This window comes from Rhipicephalus microplus, chromosome 2 (assembly GCF_043290135.1).
Source record: "Rhipicephalus microplus isolate Deutch F79 chromosome 2, USDA_Rmic, whole genome shotgun sequence".
NCBI classification, from domain to species: Eukaryota; Metazoa; Arthropoda; class Arachnida; order Ixodida; family Ixodidae; genus Rhipicephalus; species Rhipicephalus microplus.
In genome coordinates this window covers 294,351,069-294,372,777 of record NC_134701.1, presented here as the reverse complement: position 1 = coordinate 294,372,777, position 21,709 = coordinate 294,351,069, and the positions used below count along the sequence as shown (strand labels likewise).

The 21,709-nt window shown below is 43.8% G+C and overlaps 2 protein-coding genes across 7 annotated transcripts in view; one reads left to right on the top strand and one right to left on the bottom strand.

The window, feature by feature from the left end:
* The window catches only part of LOC119178251 (multidrug resistance-associated protein 1), a 303,221-nt gene that overhangs the window by 4,036 nt on the left and 277,476 nt on the right, over positions 1-21,709 (bottom strand). For all 6 annotated transcript variants that reach the window (XM_037429456.2, XM_075882282.1, XM_075882283.1 and 3 more), the window contains 2 exons: positions 11,551-11,709; positions 3,172-3,338 (listed from right to left, as the gene is read on the bottom strand). In XM_037429456.2, the coding sequence (XP_037285353.1) occupies positions 3,172-3,338; positions 11,551-11,709 (326 nt within the window). The remainder of the gene's footprint in view (positions 1-3,171; positions 3,339-11,550; positions 11,710-21,709) is intronic.
* On the top strand, positions 5,483-11,541 carry LOC142783144 (uncharacterized). The gene is made up of 2 exons (XM_075882285.1): positions 5,483-7,106; positions 10,690-11,541. Exons 1-2 carry the CDS (start codon positions 6,696-6,698, stop codon positions 10,822-10,824), a joined length of 546 nt encoding a protein of 181 aa, XP_075738400.1. The 5' UTR covers positions 5,483-6,695; the 3' UTR covers positions 10,825-11,541.

Sequence of the window (21,709 nt, the reverse complement as noted above, 5' to 3'; positions counted from 1 at the left end):
AGTAATTCCTCATTGGATCTTTAATAAAGTTTATTACCTACCTACCCACCTTAGGAATTCAGGGAAGTTCTGTACACGACACCCATCGTGCATACCACAAATCAGTTATGGAGATTAATTTTACGAAGGGCTTGTTAATTTCTTGTAGGAATGCTTCATTATAAACCGCAAAGCTTCTGTGGGGTGAGAGAGAATGACACGAGCCGCCTGCTTTCAGTTGTATGCTGACTGACTCGGCTGCTGAGATAAGTAATACGCCGTGATGGGGCTTCCATGTGAGCGACCTTTGCCCGAACTGGCACCTGCTCTGGGGCAGCAGGACTTGTTTAACGCGTTCGAAAAGCAAGCTTGAACAATGAACAATAGACCTTTTGACAAGTTTACTGGGCCCAGAAGAAGGTTTTTTTTTGCGTGTGATTGGCAGATTCAGCAAAAAGCAGTTTTCACGTTTTTTGGCCAGATGGATATTCCAACGTTTTCTGACTACAGAATGAACTCGAACATGATAATTTAGACATAAGGTGCATTCTAAACAATCTTGCACCAAATTTCAGATGCTTAACATTGCTTAGTTCTGAAAATAACTGTCACTACTTATTAAGTTCTTTAAACAATATTCTTTGCTCGCTCCCATAAACAAGCTGTTGACATTCATTAATGAAAGCAATGACGTCCAAGGTTGGTGGACTGGGTTTCTTGTTTGCTGCTGCAACAGGTGAAAGTTAAATAATTGGGAAAGGATGCGCACCTATATGGCAAAAAAGTTGCGTACACGTTATTATTCATTTATATGCCTAAAAAATAATGCTTTGCCCTTTTTTTAAAAACGGACATTTAGTCCATATTTTACAGCTACTCGCGTTCCTAGATTTGTGAGACATGCACCTTACCTTACTGGCCCTTAGTAAAGGAAGGTTGAAGAAGGCTTTCAGAATACAATTGGTTCCCTCAAGAAGCTCCTTAAGATAAGGAGGCACGAAAGGCTCTCTTCACATAATGTAAGGAAATGATCTGAAGTAAGGAGCGTTTCAGAATACGAGCCTAACTTGCTGTTTCTTAAGCTTGTATCACTGCTTATTTGTACCCTCTTGCAGCATAATGTGTGCACACAGCAAGTGACAAACTTCCTATATTTAGTGATTAAGTTGCTCAGTGTTGGGACCAAGTGGGAAGTCAGTCATGTAGAAACACAACATGTAGCAGGGTCTGACCATGACATGAAAATTGAGCCTTTTTTGCGACAGGAACAGTGCTCCTAGAAGCAAGAACCAAAAACAAATTTGGTCACTTTCTGGCCAACACCACCACCTGGAAACTTGTGCATTCCTTCACATCCATGGCCTCCGAGATAGCGCTCCGGTAAGCTTCGGATACAACAAGCCTCCAAAAATGTTTTGGGGTGGCATAGTCGAAGTGTTTCCGGTGCGCATGTGCAGAAGGCATCCGTAAAAAAAGTCAATCGCAAACAGGACCTGTGCTCTTCCCCCTAAACCAGCAAATTCTAATGACAAGCAGCTCGTGTGCCTCTAAGTCAAATGAGGAGAAAAACTTTTGTTCGATATATTGTACTAATGATACCGCAAGTGTGCACTATTGTCTGAAATTCTTTGAATGCGTTAAACAGGCATTCCCATTTACATGTTCTATCCAATAAAACAGACTGAATACTAAGTATAGTTGCTAAGACCATAAATCATTAGCACAACTACATAGTGTTGCTAAGACCATAAATCATTAGCACACACTGATGCTGTCAATAGATCGGTGAAATAAATAGAGCTCAAGCTCACTCAGACTCGATGAGTGAGTTAGACTCGCAGGTTAATCTTAGTCTGAGTGAGTTTGCCGACCTATACGCAAGGGCACATCAGGGTTGCTGCAAAAAGGGAACGGAGCACTCTTGGCTACAATTTGAGAGGCAAGACATAAAAGCGCAAAACTGCCATCTCTGCAAATGTAAACATAGTATGCGCTGAGGTGCAGCAGCTTCTAAGATAATGAGATGTGCATGCAATTCCCACAGTCCATATGATGGACTGGATACACTAACAGTGATGGGACATATGATGTGGTGGTTTGAGGTGCAACAGGAACATGAGCTGTTGGACCGTGAAGACAGTGCTTTACAGTTTCCACATACCATGCACACCATAGCACTGATGATAAAGGACACAAGGATTTCAGCCGTGAATCACTTCCTGGATTTAATTTTTCATGAGAGCCTGATGTGGGATACAGTATACAGTAAACCCATTGGAGCTCTTCACGAGCAACCAGCCAGATATAAAGAAAATGAATGCTTCTAAAGGAGATGGGGTATCTGGATCAATGTGGCACATTGGACTTGTTGGTAGAGCACTTTACGAGGTGTAGCTCACCTGACACACGTCGCGAGGAAACATAAAACAGGCACACACTAACAGCTAAGTATGTTTTCTGCCATCCGGTCTTGTGTGCACTATAACTTTATCTGTCTCTGATGTTGTCCCGTCCTCAGTCATAGCAAGGCACTGCCACAACGTTCCTTCATCATGGTGTTCAAGAATTAAGCCATTGTTTTCAGAGGACTTTGAATAAGGCCAGAAAATACCTGTTCTTGAATGGATTATGTCAAATGGGTTTCAAGAGAACTGCTTCTAGCCTTAGTTGGACCTTGCTTAGGGATGCACTGTGTCATACTAGAAATGAAGACAATGGCACAGGCTGTCACGAATGTATATTCATTTTGTGTGCCTATTTTTGTGGTAAAATATGACCTCAACAAAAAATAGCAGCTCCTTTTTTTTTGGCATGTCTAGATATGCTTGGCAATAAAGGCATGTCATGTTCTCCAAATTATCAAAGCAGCCACCATTACAGTGGAATGCGAGATGACACACGTCGAAGAATCAATGCACGCCGTTTTCAGGTCAGACGACCAACGACTGTGCTTCTGGCTATGGTTATGCTTTTGACTGTTCTCAATACTGCTGAGCGTAAGTTCACCATGAAGATTTCAGAATACTTCTCTTGGGTGGCCTCGTCCTTTACCATCACCACAACACACCAATATTGTCACACTGTTTTGACAGTGAAGTTCACATAATTATTTTAAAGACTGTAGGCACGAAAAGCATATGCATCGAACACAGACTGAGTGATTAGCAAACAGTGGCAGTTTATTGTACGCACCTCAGGTTTTCGCCGCCCTCGAGCACCTCATAGTCCAGACCAGCGTCCTGGGTCGCCACAAAGTCCTTGAGGTGGGCCTGCTCCAGTGCCTCCCACAGAGCATCGTCTGTGTAATCTTCACAGGGATCCAGGTTCCACCTCAATGTGCCCGCAAACAGCACTGGGTCCTGCACATTATCATGCCTGTCCACCACTTGATCTATCAAACAGACTTTCTCAATCATACAAGCTCCATTCTGCAATACTGAAACACTCGTGGATTAATTTGTGGAGGATATCAAACCGACGTGCCACTTGGGAGTACACTTTATCATCATGATCCCTGCAGCCCTCACTATAACTGTGCAACATTTTTTTGGCAAGTATAGGAAGTACTTTCAAGAAAGGTCGCACAGTTATATAGGCTTCTCTGTAAAATGTAAGCCAAAAGTGTAAACACACAGCTTGCTTCATCACTACTGGGCTTGAGCATTGAAACACAGAGAAATGCCACTTACTAGCTTATTTTTTTTTTTGTACGAAAGTGACTCCACAATGATCAGACCTACAATTTTGGTTAACGGTGTACAGATTTTGATCCTTGGAGCACCAATTCATATTTATTTATTCATTTACATTACCCTCAGGTGCAGAGGGAGTGAGTGCAGTTGAATCCCTCAATAACAGACATGCACTGGCGAGCATTTCTTGTCCCCTACACGAGGGGTCTCTTATAAGCAAGATACCATGTTTTCACTTTTTGATCAACGCCTATTTTTATTCAGGCACCCTGGTGTCTTCTACACCCATTTGTCTTTTACATCAGTGTCTCTTATAAAGGGGTTAAACTGCAATGCGACAAAAAATGTAGTAAAGACAGAATATACATATACAACAAATGAAAATAAATGTTCAAAGAATAATTTACTAGACAATTGAAGAACTCGTGATTGTGAAAACATAAGACGGCAATTAATTATTTAAAGTTAACATTTAAAACAGCGATCTATTTTGTAAAAATGTCTAACAAAAGCAATACACCAAGACAACACAAAAATTCTAGTTTTGAAAGAAAGGCTAAATGTTTGATTTCTTGGAAGTTTTTCTCGCGCTTGATTTTCAACCGTTTTGAGAAATTCAAATGGCTCTCCCGTAGCCATAAAACTTCTATTGCTCAAAATATCTTGGGAACATACTGCAAAACTAATGTTCAAACGCATGTATATTTCTTGCAATTTTTTTAGAAAAATTTATTTTGGTCTAGCGACACGATTGGCCACCCCAGCTATTGCACCATTCAGCTTGCCCTTGCCCCATCTGCCATTCAATCTGTTTACAGTAACAAAGCAGAAATAGTAATGTATCTTAAAACAACTGAGTCAACTTTATAAATAAATAAAGAACAGACACAGAAAAGGGGACTGAAGGAAAAATGAAAGCCCAATTTTGATCTCAATGGAGTGAATATGCACATGTTTGCATGTCTTTAACCTGTCTACAACCTAAGAAGATACTGTCATATTGTATGTGCGTGAAAAAAACTTCATCACGGTTCCTCGAAACACGCTCTAGCACACTATGGGCACCAGCACAGAAGTCTCTCTGCTGCATTGCTGGCCCGTTGGATCGCCCATAACTATTCTGGTAACAGCAGCCTCCCATTTGGACAGCGTGATGGCTTTGCCACCATGTAATGCGGGGCACCAGCGTGGCACCTTCCAAGCTGGCTAGATCCCCGCATAATGAACGTGCATTAGTTGGCAGTTTTTCTGAATAAATCTTGTGCATTAGCACAGAGTTCAGATGATACCCACTGCATTTAGTTCGCAGGTCATTTCTGTGATATGTGGTTGTGCGGGTTCAGATATGAACAACACAGCGCACCGTGCTGTGGCGACTCTGTGATGATGTGTGCGACTTTTTGAATTTGTGCGTCGTGCAGGGGTGAATCGTGTATGTGCCATGCTGCAGCAAAGAGGACGGCGATATGGTGTGCGTAATGGCTCGAAAAAGCGTAGCACTTCGTGAGCTGTGCGTGGGCATTGGAAGGTTCCAGGGCCGCCTCGTTCGCTGGGCGTATGGTCCATGAGATAACCAACAGGCCTACCTCCTGTCGCCTTGGCGTAATAGATGTGCTCCCGCTTATTCTATCACAAGAAGAAGATTGAGCCAGGGACCGGGCACTAGGGCAGGCCGCTTTGTGCTGACGGGCGCACTGTGGGTTTGGCCAAGAGCATGGGGGCCTAACGATGTCTTCGTGGAGCACTTCCCATAGGCCGGAACTCCAGGATGATAGGCCGCGCCTCTACACGACCACGACGCTCACCAAGCCACAATATTGGACGCTCGACAACTTCGACTCGGTGACATCGTCAACTCTGAACAGTAGGAGCAAGTTTCGACTCCAGCACGTAGCGGGCGGGATATGGGCTTTGACTGTATCCGTCTACTTTTTTAGGCCATTCTCTTGTGTAAATAAGTTCTAAGTGTGTTTGTTCACCTGCCTGCTGCATCATTCTTTCTGAGGCAAATCCTGAACTCAACATAACATCACTATTTCAATCTTGATTAGCTAATGTGCCTGTTTACTTAGGGTATGAGGATAAAAGTGCCATAGCAAAAAGCTTGCCATGGAACTTTAGTGTGCCATGGTCACTCTCTTTTTTTCCAGTTAAAGATTTGCACATTGTGATTCGACTTAACATGTCTGTCTCATATGTTCATTGTACAGGTTAATCACTGTTGCTGTCCCAAAGCCAATATCATCCCAATGTGAATATGAGGAACGCTCGTAATGAAAGGCTCTGGAAATTTTGGTCATCTGGGGTTTTATTAAAGAGCACGTAAACCAAAGCGCACAAGCATTTTCGCCAGCGAAGTCAAAATTTAATCCCGTGACATTTGGGTCAGCACTCGAGCGCCATAACCACTACACCACCGTGGCAGGTTTGTAACACACATGCATAGTGCTTAGAATATACTTACTAGTGTGCCGATTGCAGCCGTCCCCTTTCACTGGTTGCCATTAGATGGCGATAGCTACACTTAGCGGTGTCTCTGGACAATGTGCCCTCTAGTGAAAGACGCCGTGTTGCATTGGTTCGGATGCAAAGTGCAATAAGAGAATGTGATTTCGTTGTGCTAGCAAAGAATTGTATGTACAGTTATCATTATCACGGTGCGCAATTCCATTATTTTTTTTTTTGAAAAGTACCATTGGATATATATACGTGGTTTCTCACGATGAATAATAAAGATACTTGGGTTGTCCCAAAACCCTAGTACAATTGCGATGGACGCAGTAATGACGTGTTTAGGAAACTTGGACAATCTAATGTTCTTTTTTTGCCTCCGCAGAAATGTGACTGCCACAGCCAGGCTCCGTAACGTCTTTCCTATTGAAATGGGCTTCCTCAAGATGAAGTAAAATATTTTTGAAAATAACTTTTCATATGTCACACATCGATAAAAATGCTAAATTGACAGCAATTTGTAGTTAGTTACCACACAACTACTTCTTAACTGGGTCCAGCAGCACGCTAACGATGGCCCGTGCTAACGTTCCTCGCTTCTTCCTGGTGCAGTTTCTCGGACTCTGGAGTTTGCAGCTACTGGAGCCTTCCGGCCCCCGTACCCCGTTCCCACCATCTGCTGCTAGGCCATGTGCGGACGCGACGCCTCTGCTGCCCGAGGATCATGCGGTGGGACTGTTCTGGTCCTTAAATCAACCTATCTTCGGAGCATCTCGGTCTGCGCACTTCGTGCCCGGCCGTCGACCATATCAACAAGCATCGTGGCTTTCAATCGGCCATTTGAATACCGGAACCTCCCCTGCACATTCCACGCATGCGTGGGATTTGGTTAAAAAGCAAGCTCAGAGCAACACTCCTTTCAGTGGGTCCGGCAGCACGCTAACGATGGCCCGTGCTAACGTTCCTCGCTTCTTCCTGGTGCAGGTAATGAACTCTTATTGCCTTTACGCAAAACCAACTAGTCACCGAGCACTCCTGGTGCTGCCGGGCCCACGGCGTTTTTGTTCCATTGTGAGTGATTGTTCTCATATGTTACTAAGCCTTGTCTTGCTAGCTGGTGATGTTGAATCTAATCCCGGCCCCGACAAAGAAATTCTGAAAGTTTTGAATGAACTGCAATCCAGGCAGACGGTGATGCTGGCGCAGCTAAAGTCGATTGAAAAAAAATTGGCTGATCATGATAAAACTTTCAGTGAAATTAAAGCACGGCTCGACAAAATCGAGACATCTTGTGCTAGTATCGACGACATGCAGGCTGAATTAGTTAAAGTGAATGAGACATGTACCGAAAATACGGCACAGATAAATGCACTGTCTACCCGGATGAATGAGGCTGAAAATAGATCTAGAAGAAATAACCTTGTTTTCTATGGCATAGAAGATAAACCTAAGGAAACATGGCTTCATTCTGAAAAAATTGTCATCCAGCATTGTAAACAAATCCTAGACATACAGGTAGAACCGCGCGATATCGAGCGTGCACACTGCATCGGGTCTTACCAAACTGGGAAACGCAGGCCTATAATCGTGAAATTCGCACACTTTAAAGATAAAAAGCGCATCTTGTCTTCAGGGCGCAAATTCAAAGATACAGGCTATGCCGTCGCGCAAGACCTCTCCCCCAGCACGCGCCTTGCCCATAAACGCCTCTCCGAGTTTGGAAGGGCCCAGAACATGCGATACAGGTTACGTCATGAAAAGCTTATCACGAATGATAAAACCTACTATTACGACCACATTACTAATAGGGTAGTTGAAGAACGCCAATAGCCATCATTAAGATCTCGAAATAAACCTTCTTTACGGAATCAGCCCCTCTCATTTTTACTGGCTAACATTCGTAGTGTAATCCCCAAACGCGATGCACTGTGCAGCTTAATAGGCTCATTTTCATGCGATGTCTTACTATTAACAGAAACGTGGCTTAACACATCCGTCGATAATTCCGAGATTCTCCCCTTTCTTTCACACTTTGACATATTCCGGAAAGATAGAGCCGATTACTCGCGCGGTGGCGGTGTATTAATCGCCACTAACCGGATTCTGCATTGTTCACTTGTAAACCTTCCTTCACCACAGGAAATAGTTTGGCTTCGATGCACAGCCACACACCCGCACATCCTCATTGGTGTCTGCTATCGGCCCCCTAATTCCGACAGTTCATTCACGCCTTTATTTCTTGAAGGTCTGAACACATTATTAAACAAGTACCCTAATAGCCCTGTCCTTTTGTTCGGCAATTTTAATTTTCCCTCCATTGACTGGTCTGATCCCGCTTCTTCACTATCTAACAGCAGCTCGGCAAGCGATTTCCTAAACACATGCATAACATTCGGCTTAACGCAGCTCGTCACTGACCCCACGCGCATCACTGATCACTCGTCCAACGTTTTGGACCTTGTGTTAACAACGCATCCTGATAACTTCACGCCTATCAACCTTTTGCGCGGCTTGAGTGATCATCTAACAGTGCATGCCTCGTTTTATTGCTACGTACTAAAGAAACAAAAAAAATCTAAAAACACTTACCCTCTACGATAAAGGAGACTACGTTAGCATAAACCGAGAATTAACAGAATACTTTGACACTTTTTCCACTAATTTTCCGCTAAATTCTCTCGAGTCGAATTGGTTGCTTTTCAAAGCAGAGATGCATCGTCTTATACGTATTTATATTCCTACCATCACAATAACAGAGAAAATGAATTCCCCATGGTTCAATGTATCCCTCAAACAACTAAATAATAAGAAAAAACGCTTATTTCGAGCTGCCAAACGAGCTAACTGTGCTTCCAAATGGCAGAATTATTACGCAGTGGAGAAAGAATATTATAAACTAACTATCGAAACTAAGCACAAGTTCTATTCTAACACCCTACCAGCTATGCTGCAAAATAACCCGAATCGATTTTGGAAAACAATTAATCCCCCTCAATGTAGTGAGATTTCACTTAATAATAGCTTTGGCCTTCCTATTCCTGAGAATGAAATTGCTGATTCTCTCAACACAGTATTTAGTTCTGTTTTTACTAATGAGCCACCCAACAGCTTACGCGATCTTCCATTTTCCACATATCCGCTGATGCAAAACATCACATTTGATTCATGCGGCATAGTCAAAGTCATTGAATCATTGAATAACTCATCATCCACGGCAGTAGACGGCATCAATGCTAAAGTGCTAAAAAATACTAAACATGTGTGTAGCCCGTTTTTGTCGCTCATATTTCAGGAATCACTCGACAGCGGTTCAGTTCCACATGACTGGCAGGTGGGCAAGGTCATCCCAGTCTTCAAGAAAGGAAGCCGAGCATCGCCGAGTAACTACCGTCCGATTTGTATAAGAAGCGTCTGTTGTAAAGTAATGGGGCATATCATATACTCGCATACTACGAACTTCTTAACATCTGTAAATTTCTTTCACCCAAGTCAGCATGGTTTTCGCAAACATTACTCCTGTGACACTCAACTTGCACTTTTTCTGCATGATCTACACGTAAACCTAGACCGTAACATTCCGACTGACACAATATTCTTAGACTTCGAAAAGGCATTCGACAAGGTCCCCCTTGGTCGTCTTTTATTAAAATTATCCCGCCTTAACATCCACCCCTGTGTTTTAAACTGGATACGAGGATTTTTAACCAACCGTCAGCAATTTGTTTATGCTAACTCACGCTCTTCATCTCTAACACCCGTTCTTTCAGGCGTACCGCAAGGTACCGTACTTGGTCCCCTCCTTTTTTTGATATACATTAATGACCTCCCCTGTAATATTTCTTCTCACATCCGTCTATTCGCAGATGATTGTGTTGTCTACCGCACAATTAATAACCCCTCTGATCATTCCATACTACAATGTGACCTCACCCGCATACAGAACTGGTGTAACACTTGGCTCATGTCCTTGAATGTAACTAAAACTGTGTTAACGTCTATTCACCGTCGTCAACATCACGTTGTTTATAACTACAGCATCAATAACAACCAGATTACTACAGTCGATTCATTTAAATATCTTGGTGTGTACATCTCGCGTGACCTAACTTAGACCTGTCATATTAACCACATAATCAATTCTGCTAATCGTACTCTAGGGTATATACGCCGTAACCTTTCGCTCGCTCCTCCTTCTATTAAAAAAGTTGCCTTCGAAACCTTTGTCCGGCCAAAGCTAGAATATGCTAACGCGATTTTGACCCTCACCACAATAACCTCACTTACACCCTCGAATCTGTCCAGAACCGTGCGGCACGGTTTATACTGTCTAACTATTCATACACATCAAGCATCTCGGCACTAAAAGCAGAGATTAACTTATCCGATCTGGCTAAGCGCCGCAAAATCGCACGTCTTAACCTTTATCATAAATTCTTCCATTCTTTGCCTTTAGATAACTCATACATCAGAAGAGCCCACCGCATTTCCCGCATCAGTCACTGTAACGCAGTATATCCACCACAAGCCCATACTGTGACCTTTCATCAATCGTTTTTCCTGCGCACAGCCCAAGACTGGAATGACCTGCCCACCGAAGTCACCACCATCATCGACACCCAAGCATTTAAACGGCTCATCGAAACTATCCCATCATAACTACCATTATATTGTTAGCCTTTGTAATACCCACTCCCTCATGTAATATCCCAACCGGGACCTTTAAGGTAATAAAATGAATGAACTGTTTGATTGTTTAAGGATGATCAGTGTAGCAATTATCTAAGTGTTTTCTGCAAATGAATGCTGCCGAAGTTGGTCTACAATTTTCCCTCTTCATGTAATTCTCCCTCTCAGCTGAACATTCTGCGTTCACAGACGTGCTGAATCCACTCGTTTTAATGGTATCCACTCGTACAATAAGGGTGGAAACAGGTGCTGTCACTTTGGGTGATGACATTGTGGTGCCGAGAACTGAATGCGATCTGCACGAAGCACACGCATAGAATAGAAATCCAGCAACAACATGTAGAGACACCATACGCTGCTTGCTTGAAAGCAATGACACCCACAAATTTTTTGCTATAACAGAATATTTCTTACTCAGTGACCGCAGCCAACGAATGTGCATTCCAAGCTCAAGCGACACGCATGCAACGCACATGCTTCCTGATGTGTCGCTTGGTTAGCATGGTCCCTAAAAATGTTGCCGTTTGGTGACCTCCGGCGGATGCATTATCAGCGGTGCCAGTCTCTACCATTGAAAATGCTCGGTGGTTGGCACATCAGTACGTGTATTCCAGCCATTGTAACACATGTTTACAAAGGCTAGAATATTTTTTTTATTGGGGATAACAAGGGGCCTGCAATGCAAAGAAAGGCCTCTTTTGACCAGGGGCCTCAAATAAGCATTTCAAGAACACTGACAAACCTGAGGAATGATGGTCATCTTGGAACGAAGGTCGTGAAGACCAATCTTGGAAATGTCCACATGGTCCAGATTGATCTTGCCCGTTCTGGGTTCAATGATTCGGAATAAAGCCAGCGCTAGTGTAGACTTGCCAGCACCAGTTCTTCCAACAATGCCAATCTGAAAGCAAGGTCTTGTTTATAGCATAATACTTATCCTTAAGGCGTAATCTTAAGAGATAAGAAGAGAGCAGAGTGGATCAAGGAACAAACCGGGGTTAAGAATATCACAGTTGAAATCAAGAAGAGAAAATGGACATAGGCCAGGCATGTAGGGCGTAGGCGGGATAACCACTGGTCTTTAAGGGTAACTGACTGGATACCCAGAGAAGGCAAGTGGGTTAGGGGGAGACAGAAAGTTAGGTGGGCAGATGAGATTAAGAAGTTCGCAAGTATAAACTGGCAGCAGCAAGCACAGGACCGAGTTGAGGGGAGGAACATGGGAGAGGCCTTTGTCCTGCATTGGACGTAGACAAGCTGATAATGATGATGATGATGATGATGACTTATCTTAATAAGAAAACCTGTGTCCTCATATACTCAACAAAATGTTCACACATTAGCACTGGCTGAACTAGTACAGTCACATCTCGATAATTCGAACTCGAAGGGGCACAAAAATTTGTTCGAAATAAAAAAAGGTTGAATTCATGAAAGCTAAATGAACGGAGGGCTCACCACGCAGTGGGGCATGTGCATTGAGCTGACACACAAGAGGGAAGCTTCAGAAGACTTACATTTATTCACAATCACAGGACATCCGTCTAACAGAGAAAATCACATGCCAGAGTTAACAATAACAGAGTCTGGCATACTTAACCTGCTTTTTCAGCTCGATGTCAATAATCGCAAGGCCCGGATGAAATTTCTAATGCTTTTCTTAAGCGCTATGCCGCTCAGCTAACCCCTTTTCTACACGAGATATTTTCCTTATCATTAGAAACAGCAGTGCTTCCTGATGATTGGCTGTGTGCAAAAGTAATTCGTATCTATAAAAGTGGGAACAAACAACTGATAAACACATACAGGCCAATATCACTGACAAGTACATGCTGCAAGCTAATGGAGCATATAATAAACAAAGCACTTATGAACTATCTAGAGGAAAATAATCTGCTTTACCCGAACCAACACGGTTTTGGAAGGAAGCTTTCAACCAATACACAACTTTTAGAGATTACTCATGACTTTGCTTTAGCTATTAATTCTAGACTGCAAATAGATGCAATATTTATTGATTTTGCTAAGGCATTTGACCCCGTCCTACATTTGTTGCTCATACAAAAACTTGAATTATTTGGGGTTAACTCAGAAATAGTCCATTGAATTTCCGCTTATCTTTCCAACCGCACCCAGTATGTTTCTTTAATAATGTCGAGTCCGACCGTGCCAACGTGTTCTCTGGTGTTCCCCAAGGGTCCGTACTAGGACCAACACTCTTTCTCATATACATCAATGACATCTACACTGCTATGGAACCAGGTATCACAATGAGGCTTTTTGCAGATGATTGCATCATATACTCTCCCACTAGCACAACAGAAGACCTGGTGAAACTTGACAAATCTTTAGAAAATATTGGGCAATGGTGTGAAAAACATGGTATGCAAATTAATACAGACAAAACAATGTGCATTACAATTTCCCATAGCAAGACACCACTTCACTTTCAGTACACCTTTTCTGGGGCAGACATCAAGCATGCAAATACCGTAAAGTACCTGGGGGTCACAATAACATCATCATTAAAGTGAGATGTTCACATTAATCGAATTTCTACACGTGCATTTAAACAACTAGGTTTTTTAAGGCATAAACTGACCAGAACTTACCCTCAAGTTAATCTAACAGCGTACAAGACGCTCATTAGACCCGTCCTGGAATATGCAGCAATAGTTTGGAACCCGCCCCAAAAGAACATAATTGATGCATTGGAAAAGATTCAAAACCGGGCTCTTAGGTTTACTTTTTCAGAGTATGCCAGGCAGGAGAGTGTTTCTGCGCTGCGTTTGCAAGCACATGTCGCAACTCTTGCTAGCCGACGACAACTAGCCAGCCTGAAATTTCTTTTTCTTCTTTCAAACAACCTGGTAAACTTAAATAAGGGTTATTACCTTAAAGCTCCGCACCGTCACTCCAGAAGAACTAACAACGACAAATGCATATGCCCATTCCTGTCACGTTGTAACACGTTGAAGTATTCTTTTTTCCCGCAGCTATAGAGATGTGGAATGACTTGCCGAATGACGTTGTCAGTGCACAATCACCTGAATCATTTTCATCGTTGTTGGAAATTCATTTAGAGGCATTGCAATAAATCATGTGCTATCTTCGTCGAAATAAAGGTTGAAACAGTGTATCGCGCATGTGCTCGCACATTGCTACACATGCTTAACCGCCTGCATCAGTATATCACTGTTACCGTTGATGTTATCATGCTAAGTAGTTTTTTTTATTAGTGAAACACATGTGCATTGTTCATTTATTGCTTTATACTGTTATATCATTGTTTTTGCGGATTGTGTTGCATATTTTCCATTTCTTTTCATCTCCGTGATATGAAGTGTTATTTTCTCTGTACTCCCTGTTCTGTATAGGCCTGAAAAGGCCCACAGTATTGAATAAATAAATAAATTAATTAATTTATTGAAGTAATCGGTGATGCGCATCTACACACGTTTTCCTTGTAGTGAGTCAATCAATTTCCCATTCATCTTGCAGAGCATTTCCATTTCAGCTTCTCCTGGCAAGAGAAGTTGCTTGCGGCAATGTCCAGTGCCTACACTCTCTAAAGATGACAACAACGACTGCGTCTCTGCTACTACCCTCTGCGCCGTAGCGGCGGCATGGCCAGCAGGTGACCAGAAAGGAGGAGTGTCTCCACACAGAGAGAAGCAAATCGGCATTTGAGAGATAACCAACACTCCACGGCACTTTTTTTTTTTCTCTCTTCGCGTGCGTCGTTGAAAGCAAGAGTCTACGTGGCAAGGACGGGTAAGGGGCAAGCGTGGCACCGGCGCGGCGCGTGAGAAAGAGCCAACGCTCTGTGACAGATTTCTTTCTTTTGTTCCTTTCTCTCTTTGCGCATGGCGTTGAAAGGAGAAGGGTCTCTACGTGGCAGGGACATAAAAGGGAGAAGCGTGGCGTAAGTGCGTCACAGATCGGCATTTGAGAGAGAACAAACATTCCACCGCAGCCTTTTCTTTCATTTTCTTTTCCTTTTCACGCAGCCTTGAGGTGTTGGAGGTGCCGCTGTGGGATTGGGCGTGATGCTGAGAGCATTTACGGAGCGCAGTATCTTCGAAATAACTATCACAAGTGCTTGTGCGTTCGAATTACAGGACATTTTTGCCCATTGGAATACACATAGCTTTCATGGAAACTCAGCGTGAGTTCGATCAACTGGAAGTTTGAATTAAGCGTGTTCGAAATAATGAGATTCAACTGTACGTTTATTAGTGCATATCACACAAACAGTCGCATGCAAATATATACAACAGCTCTCGAATCCCCTCGAAATATCTTTGATGTATGAAATATTTTATCAATTGAAATATCTGTATATAGAGCTTTTTTGTGATCCCTTTCAGATTTGGTACGATTTGTGTTTGGCTATATATGCCTATATAGGGGAAAATAATTTCTTGGTTTTGGACCTCCCTGAAACGCCTAGTGAATTTGTATTAGGCTTGGTGAAAGTCATTTTTGACAACTTATTTCGCAAGACTCTAGAGACATCAAGGTAAAACTGGTTGATAGAATACACTGCTTGGGTTTACAAAGACCAAACATTATAAAACCTGAGGTCATATTTTTTTTAATTATCACAGACAGGAAAGTATGCTACCAATACTGAAAAGTAGCCTTATTTGCTAAAGTAGCCATAATTGTGCTAAAGAAATAACTATCAGCAAAAAGATGTGGCAAATTAATGAAGCTGACAAAGCTAATTGAGCAAAAGTGAAGCTGATACAGTCAAACCCACGATCTCAAATATAACAATCTATTGATTGTAACGAGCGTATTTTGGTATACTTATGATTTCCCTATGCTATCCATTGAAAGTACGTCCACATATAGGCAACATTTTTTAAAATCCCCTATTTTTACGACAAACGCTTAAGACAAGGTCGCAGTAAAAATATAGTGCATACAAAGCAAAAAAAGTTAAAATTTGCTCTCTAAAGCATTGTCCTGTGCACTACTTTTTTTTGTGCTCGCGTTTGAAACTTGCTAGAACCTTTCGCTTCACTTCTATAGCATAAAAAAGCCACGTTATCTCGTACACTTTGCTACAATTTACTCGCAATGAACATACCCTAGATCAGTGAGCACCGCATGCGAATTCTCGACGCTTCGAGTGAGGTCACTCACTTTGCAAGCGTTTCTTCAGCAGCAGAATGCCATTGTGCAAAAAAAAAAAAAAAAGTAGAAGATAGCATGAAGTGGTGCAGCCAGCTTTCATGCGTCAACCTTTTCCGACGCAATTTTCTGCTATGTACGCAATAAACAGCTAACTGTTATGAACCAAATAATACCTTGAAATGTGCAATAACGTTCCTCAACGTAAAAGTTCACTACCTCAACTCATTGACACCTCAGAGTGCTGCAAAGGGCCCTTAGTCTTTTTCAGTAACGGTCAAGACTGGTTGATCAATTTATGACTCCCACACACTTGCAGCAATGACTTAATGGACAAGAATAATTTAAAAAAAGAGCAACAACAAGGCAGAGGTCGGTTAAACGTGCCATCACGACCTTATCGAAGTCACTTGCAGCTGTATGCTTGGCTGCGCATGTGGCATAAGCTGTGTGGATCGACAGTAGTTCCAGCACGCCATTCTGCTGTTTACAAGTTCACTGCCACGCCGTTCTTTCAAAACCACATTAAAATGCGAGTCGCTTTGCATAAAGCGAAAGTAGCTTGCTGATGCAGAGCATAGCAGATGCACCGACTGCAAGCATATACTGCATGTTTTATTAAAAGTGAACTTGTGCGAATATTTAAATGCTTCAAATGTTTGAATGAATATCACAGTATTCAAATTCACTTTGGTTTGAATTTATATTATTGAGAATTTTGAACTATTCAAAATGAACAGATTACAGTAGACTCGTGATAATTCAAACTCTGATAATTCATACTTTCAGTTGTTGGAACCGAGGCGGGCCTGCCGCCTTTGCATGGGCTTTGCCGCCTCCTTCTCCGTTCTCATGTCACGACATGACTCCCCTCCTCTGTGGTCTGCCGCGCTGGGGGAGCAACGAGTGACGTTTAATCCCTCTCACCCGGTAGCAGATGTTGACTCTGGCGCTGTGCGCCAAGTGTCTCGAGACATTTTGCGCGCGCGCTTCGGGAGTGAGTCAGAGCCTCTCCGGGGACAACATGAGGTAATCACGCATTTCTTTTTCGTCTGTGGGCTCTCTTTGTTTGGGGCTCGTTCGGACTTCACCAACAGCGCCTCAATCCCGCAGCAAACGCTTACCTTTTGTCGCCCCCCCCACCTTTTCCGAACGCTAGGCTGAAGAGCAGTGCGGTGTCCTAGTGCGAGGCTAGGCTACGCCGACTTGTATCTCTCTGAAGCCAACGCAAGCGCCTTCGACCTCGCTCAAGCGACCGGGCCCTTTGTTCCGGTGTCTTCGTGAATCACTTTTACCATGGACACGTGCTCACGGCACCCCTGTGTAGTACTTTTCACCCGTCGCGTGAATAAGCCCATTTGATTTTCCGCCGCCCCTTTGCAACAGGCTCTGTCGATGGGCACCCCTTTTGCAGCCATCAGTGTCTCCGCTTCCACTCCTTTTGTGGTGAACAAACAACCAAGGTGGTAGCTGATGCACTATCTGGTGCCCCCTGTTGTCTGCCGAGAACCTGGATTCCGGTGCGACGGCCGCTCGCGGTGCCTTAGCACATGTAAGTGTCGGGTGCGAAAGAGCGGCAAAAAGGGCGAGCCCCCATGCAGACAACCTTGGCTGCTATCCAGTTCTGAGTGAGCCCGATACCAGAGTCCCCCCTTTGAGAGAGTGGGAATTGCTTTCGGCAGCGAAGAGCTAGTGAAGGCTCAGCAGAGTGATTTGTTTCGAGTCTCGAAGAGACAGAGCGTCGTATACGCTGCTTGCTCTGCCGCGGGCACGAATAGAGAGCTGAAACAGCATGTGTCGCTGAGTCCCCGGCAGATTCATTTTGCTGGACCATGACGGGCTCCTGCTGAACAATATAGCCACTGGCGAGAAGTCTGCCGATACCTTTAAGGTGGCTATGCCCAAAAAGTCTGAGAGCTACACTATTGCGATCCTCTTACGACGAACTCGTGGCCGGTCATGTGAATGGCTTGAAAGTTTTTGCAATCTGAGCATTGTTTTGACCTGGCCCGGCACGAAGCATGGTATTTATCCCTATTCTGTGCCTGCCACATCTGACAAACGGTTGAACCAAGGTTTGGCAACCCACCTGGTCTTATGAACCGATTGTCAGTGAGCGTCCGTGGCGGGTACTTGCTGAAAGATCCCCTTTTGGAGAAAACTCAGCCGTGCCCACATCGCAGACCTGAAGCCCTCTTGTCACGGTCTGACGAGCTCGCGCCAGCGCCCAGCGGCACTTTGTGTTAAGCAACAGGGCACACCCAAGGCGGCGACCGCATTCGGACCCCGCACCGGCATAATCTGAGGAAGCGGTCACCTTTGTAATTTTGCGCCGGATGGCAAGCTTCTCCACAACCCAAGGCCCTCAGTTTACTGTCTAGCCTCAGTGTAGGTGAGCTTCTTTACGGCCTGTTCTCATAAAGAAGTCGACCCTGACCAGTTTGCTGCCAGTGTTTCTTTTTGTTAAGTGCTCATGTGTATCTTATGTAATTTATGTTTCTTTTGTCTAATATTAAATGTTAATTCATATTTTATGTTTTTATGTTCCATTGGCCAGATATTGTCATTTGTGCTCTGTTTTACTTTTTCTTCCATGTTTATTTCGTCTACCAGCGAAGAAAGTTGTGACCTTGAACATTGAGCTTATGCATGGAGAGAAGGATGAAGGATGATTTGCACCTTCGCTTGTGCAGCCGTCGGCGGTGTGTGTGTGTGTGTGTGTGCGTGCTTCTGTGCATGTGTACGTGCATGGCCCTTCTGCGCATGCCCGTGGAGAGTGCACGTCCTGGTTTCATCCCGTTGACGGGGACACTAGAGGTGCTGTGGGCACTGACCTACTGACGTCAGGCAGTCCAGCTGTGCTCTGCTCTCGGCCATCGTCTAGAAGCCTTACTGCCCTTTTCCACCATGGCTCCTGTGCGAGGCCAGCTGACAACAGCTACGCGCAGCCGGCCAACGCCAGGGGGCTTCGCAGCCGATGCAGGTTCGACTCCCTAATCCCCGGAGAGGCCCGGCTTCCCGCAACGCCCCAGCTACGTCACTAAGCCAGAAATGCGGGGCCTCTGAACCACCACCAAAGTGGCGTTTGTCGAACTCGCTGACTTATCATTGACAGCAGCAACGAACCATCAGTGAGCCCCTTCCGCGCCTTTGACCTCGCACGCGGCCATCACACCCAGCGGACATTGTCACGTTTTTCCGCCCCTTCGCGCGGTTGATGCTATCCCGCCTTAGCACCACGAAGACTAGTCTTACTTTCCTGTGCTCCCTTTTGCAAATATTTTATAGTGTCATGTGTCTATATTATAATAATGTTTTCACCTTGTCATCATTTTTTAGCAGCAGTTACAGGGTTGGACTGAGGTTAGGTGTTGCTCATAGCAGTGTCATTTTAACTGCATGGGTGACATCCGGCTGACTTTGCAGACTGGTAAAGGGCAAATATAGGAGAGGGGGATGTGGAAATTGAGGCGAGCTTGCCGCTTTTGTGCGGGCTATGTCGCCTTTTTCTCCGTTCTCATGTCCCGACATGACTCCCTTTCTCCGTGGTCAGCCCTGCTGGGGGAGAGACGAGTGACGTTTAACCCCTCTCATCCAGTAGAGGATGTCGACAGTGGCATCGTGCGCGGAGTCTCTCTGGATGTTATGCGCGCGCTCGTTGGGAGTGAGTCAGAACCTCTGTGGGGACAACATGAGGTAAGCACGCATTTCTTTTCCATTCGTCGGCTCCCTTTGTTTGGGGCTTGTTTGGATTTCGCCAACAGCGCCTCATGCCCGTGGCGAACGCTTACCTTTTGTCCACCTTCTTTGCGAACTCTAGGCCAAAGAGCGGTGCGGTGTCCTAGTGCGTGGCCAGGCTATGCTCCGAGCCAATGCGAGCACCTCTGCCCTTGCTCGAGCGACCGGGCCCTTTGTCCCGGTGCAACCGTGAATCAGTTTAACCATGGAGAAGTGCTCGCGGCACCATTGTGTAGTACTTCTTGACCATGGCGTGGATAAGCCCATTTGCTTTCCCGCCGGGCCTTTGCAACGGGCTCTGAATTCCTTTTTTGGCGTTGTCCCAGGCAATAAAGTGCTGCGACCTTAAGCAGTACCGTTTTCTCGCTACAGCGACGGTTAATGCATGCCCTGCGGCTCGCTAAGACCGGACCCATGCTAGTGGCCGCAATCCTTCAAAATATGTGTACACTACACAGTTAATTCTAAGAAAGTTGAATGTTTTGGTTGGCTGTCTACTTTTTAAATGTATTTGTAAGCCTTTTAATTCAATCTATATCATTTAGTTAATTTATACTTTTTGTGGTTACATACCAGTAAATATATGCTGCTTTCCCACTATTATTCAAAAATTAGCGTGCTTATATATTCATAACAGTTTAAAAATAAAAAATAAGCTTCTCAGGCCTTCATGAAAAAAGGCTTTGCTAGTAAACAAATGTCTAAAACGAAGCAGACGCATGGTAAACCACAATACTTCTCAACTGGTATAGAGCTCAAACTCTATAGCAAAGAAGCAGTTGGGAATTTACGATTTCTTTAAAAGGTCTGATCATAAACTTGTGGACCTTATACCTCTGCTTTATATTAATTACGTGCCGTCAGGGTTCGAAAACATCAAAAAAATTTTAGTTATGATAAAATAAATGCCTAATGATAATGTGTTGTGCCACCTCACTCACAGTCATATATTTGAGAACTTCTGATAATTCAAACAAATTTCAGGGGTCCCTTCGAGTTTGAATTAACGATAGTCGACTGTATATTAGTCCACATCTAATCCCCGTAAAGGTAGTGTCACTGCAGTGATGGCGTGCTAAGATGAAAAAACACCTTTATAATAAAAATCTGCACTGTTATGAAGCCCCACTTTTAAGGTTGAATAGACACATCACTCTCACGTTGAATAATCATTTTTGACATGTAAAAGCTCTAAGCATAATGAATGTTAGAACGTAACATGATTTATAAGATATCACATGCATTCTACCAAAAAAAAAATCCTCCTATTAACCAAAGTTGTTCCCACTTGGTTTGAAGAAAAGAAAAATGGCATTTGCACAGGCCTTGCTTCAATTGAATATATATACTGTGCAGGTTAGTTAGGCCAGGACAAATATGCCTATTTCCTTTATAACATGTGATATATACTACTCGAATTGGATTTGAAATTATTCAGCTGAAATCACTACAAACCTAAACTTCACTATTTCAACAATCCTAATTTTTAGAAGACCTCCCAAGTGCGCCGCACCGTCAAGTTTTTCTGAGAATAGTGCGTTGCTTGTAAAATACTTGTCATTACAGCATTGAACAAACTTGAGGCACTCGCACTTGGTCCACAGAGACACAAAGAACACAGAAAGTAGCCTGGCGGTGATGGCATGCCAGGAATGATTGGCTACACTACTGCACTTTCGTGAAACGATGTCTGCAAAGGCTGTTTAAATTCCTCATAAGCACACAGCAGGCGACGCTGTTAGCACTTTAATAAAAATGAGCGGCATGGTCGCTAAGTGCACATTTTCCAGAGAAAGTTCATATACAACAAACTACACACCCAACTACCACTTTTTGAGACACGTTTGGGTTGGTTATAAACAGGTTCGAATTTATATGAGCACCTTAACGTGAATGATGATTTCTACGAACAGAACATCACCGTGAAAGAAGTCAAGATAGACTGCACTGCAATGATAATCTTCTGCCTTGTGTAGTTCAGTGGATTGTATGGGAAGCGAGTTGCACTGCAGCATTTTTAG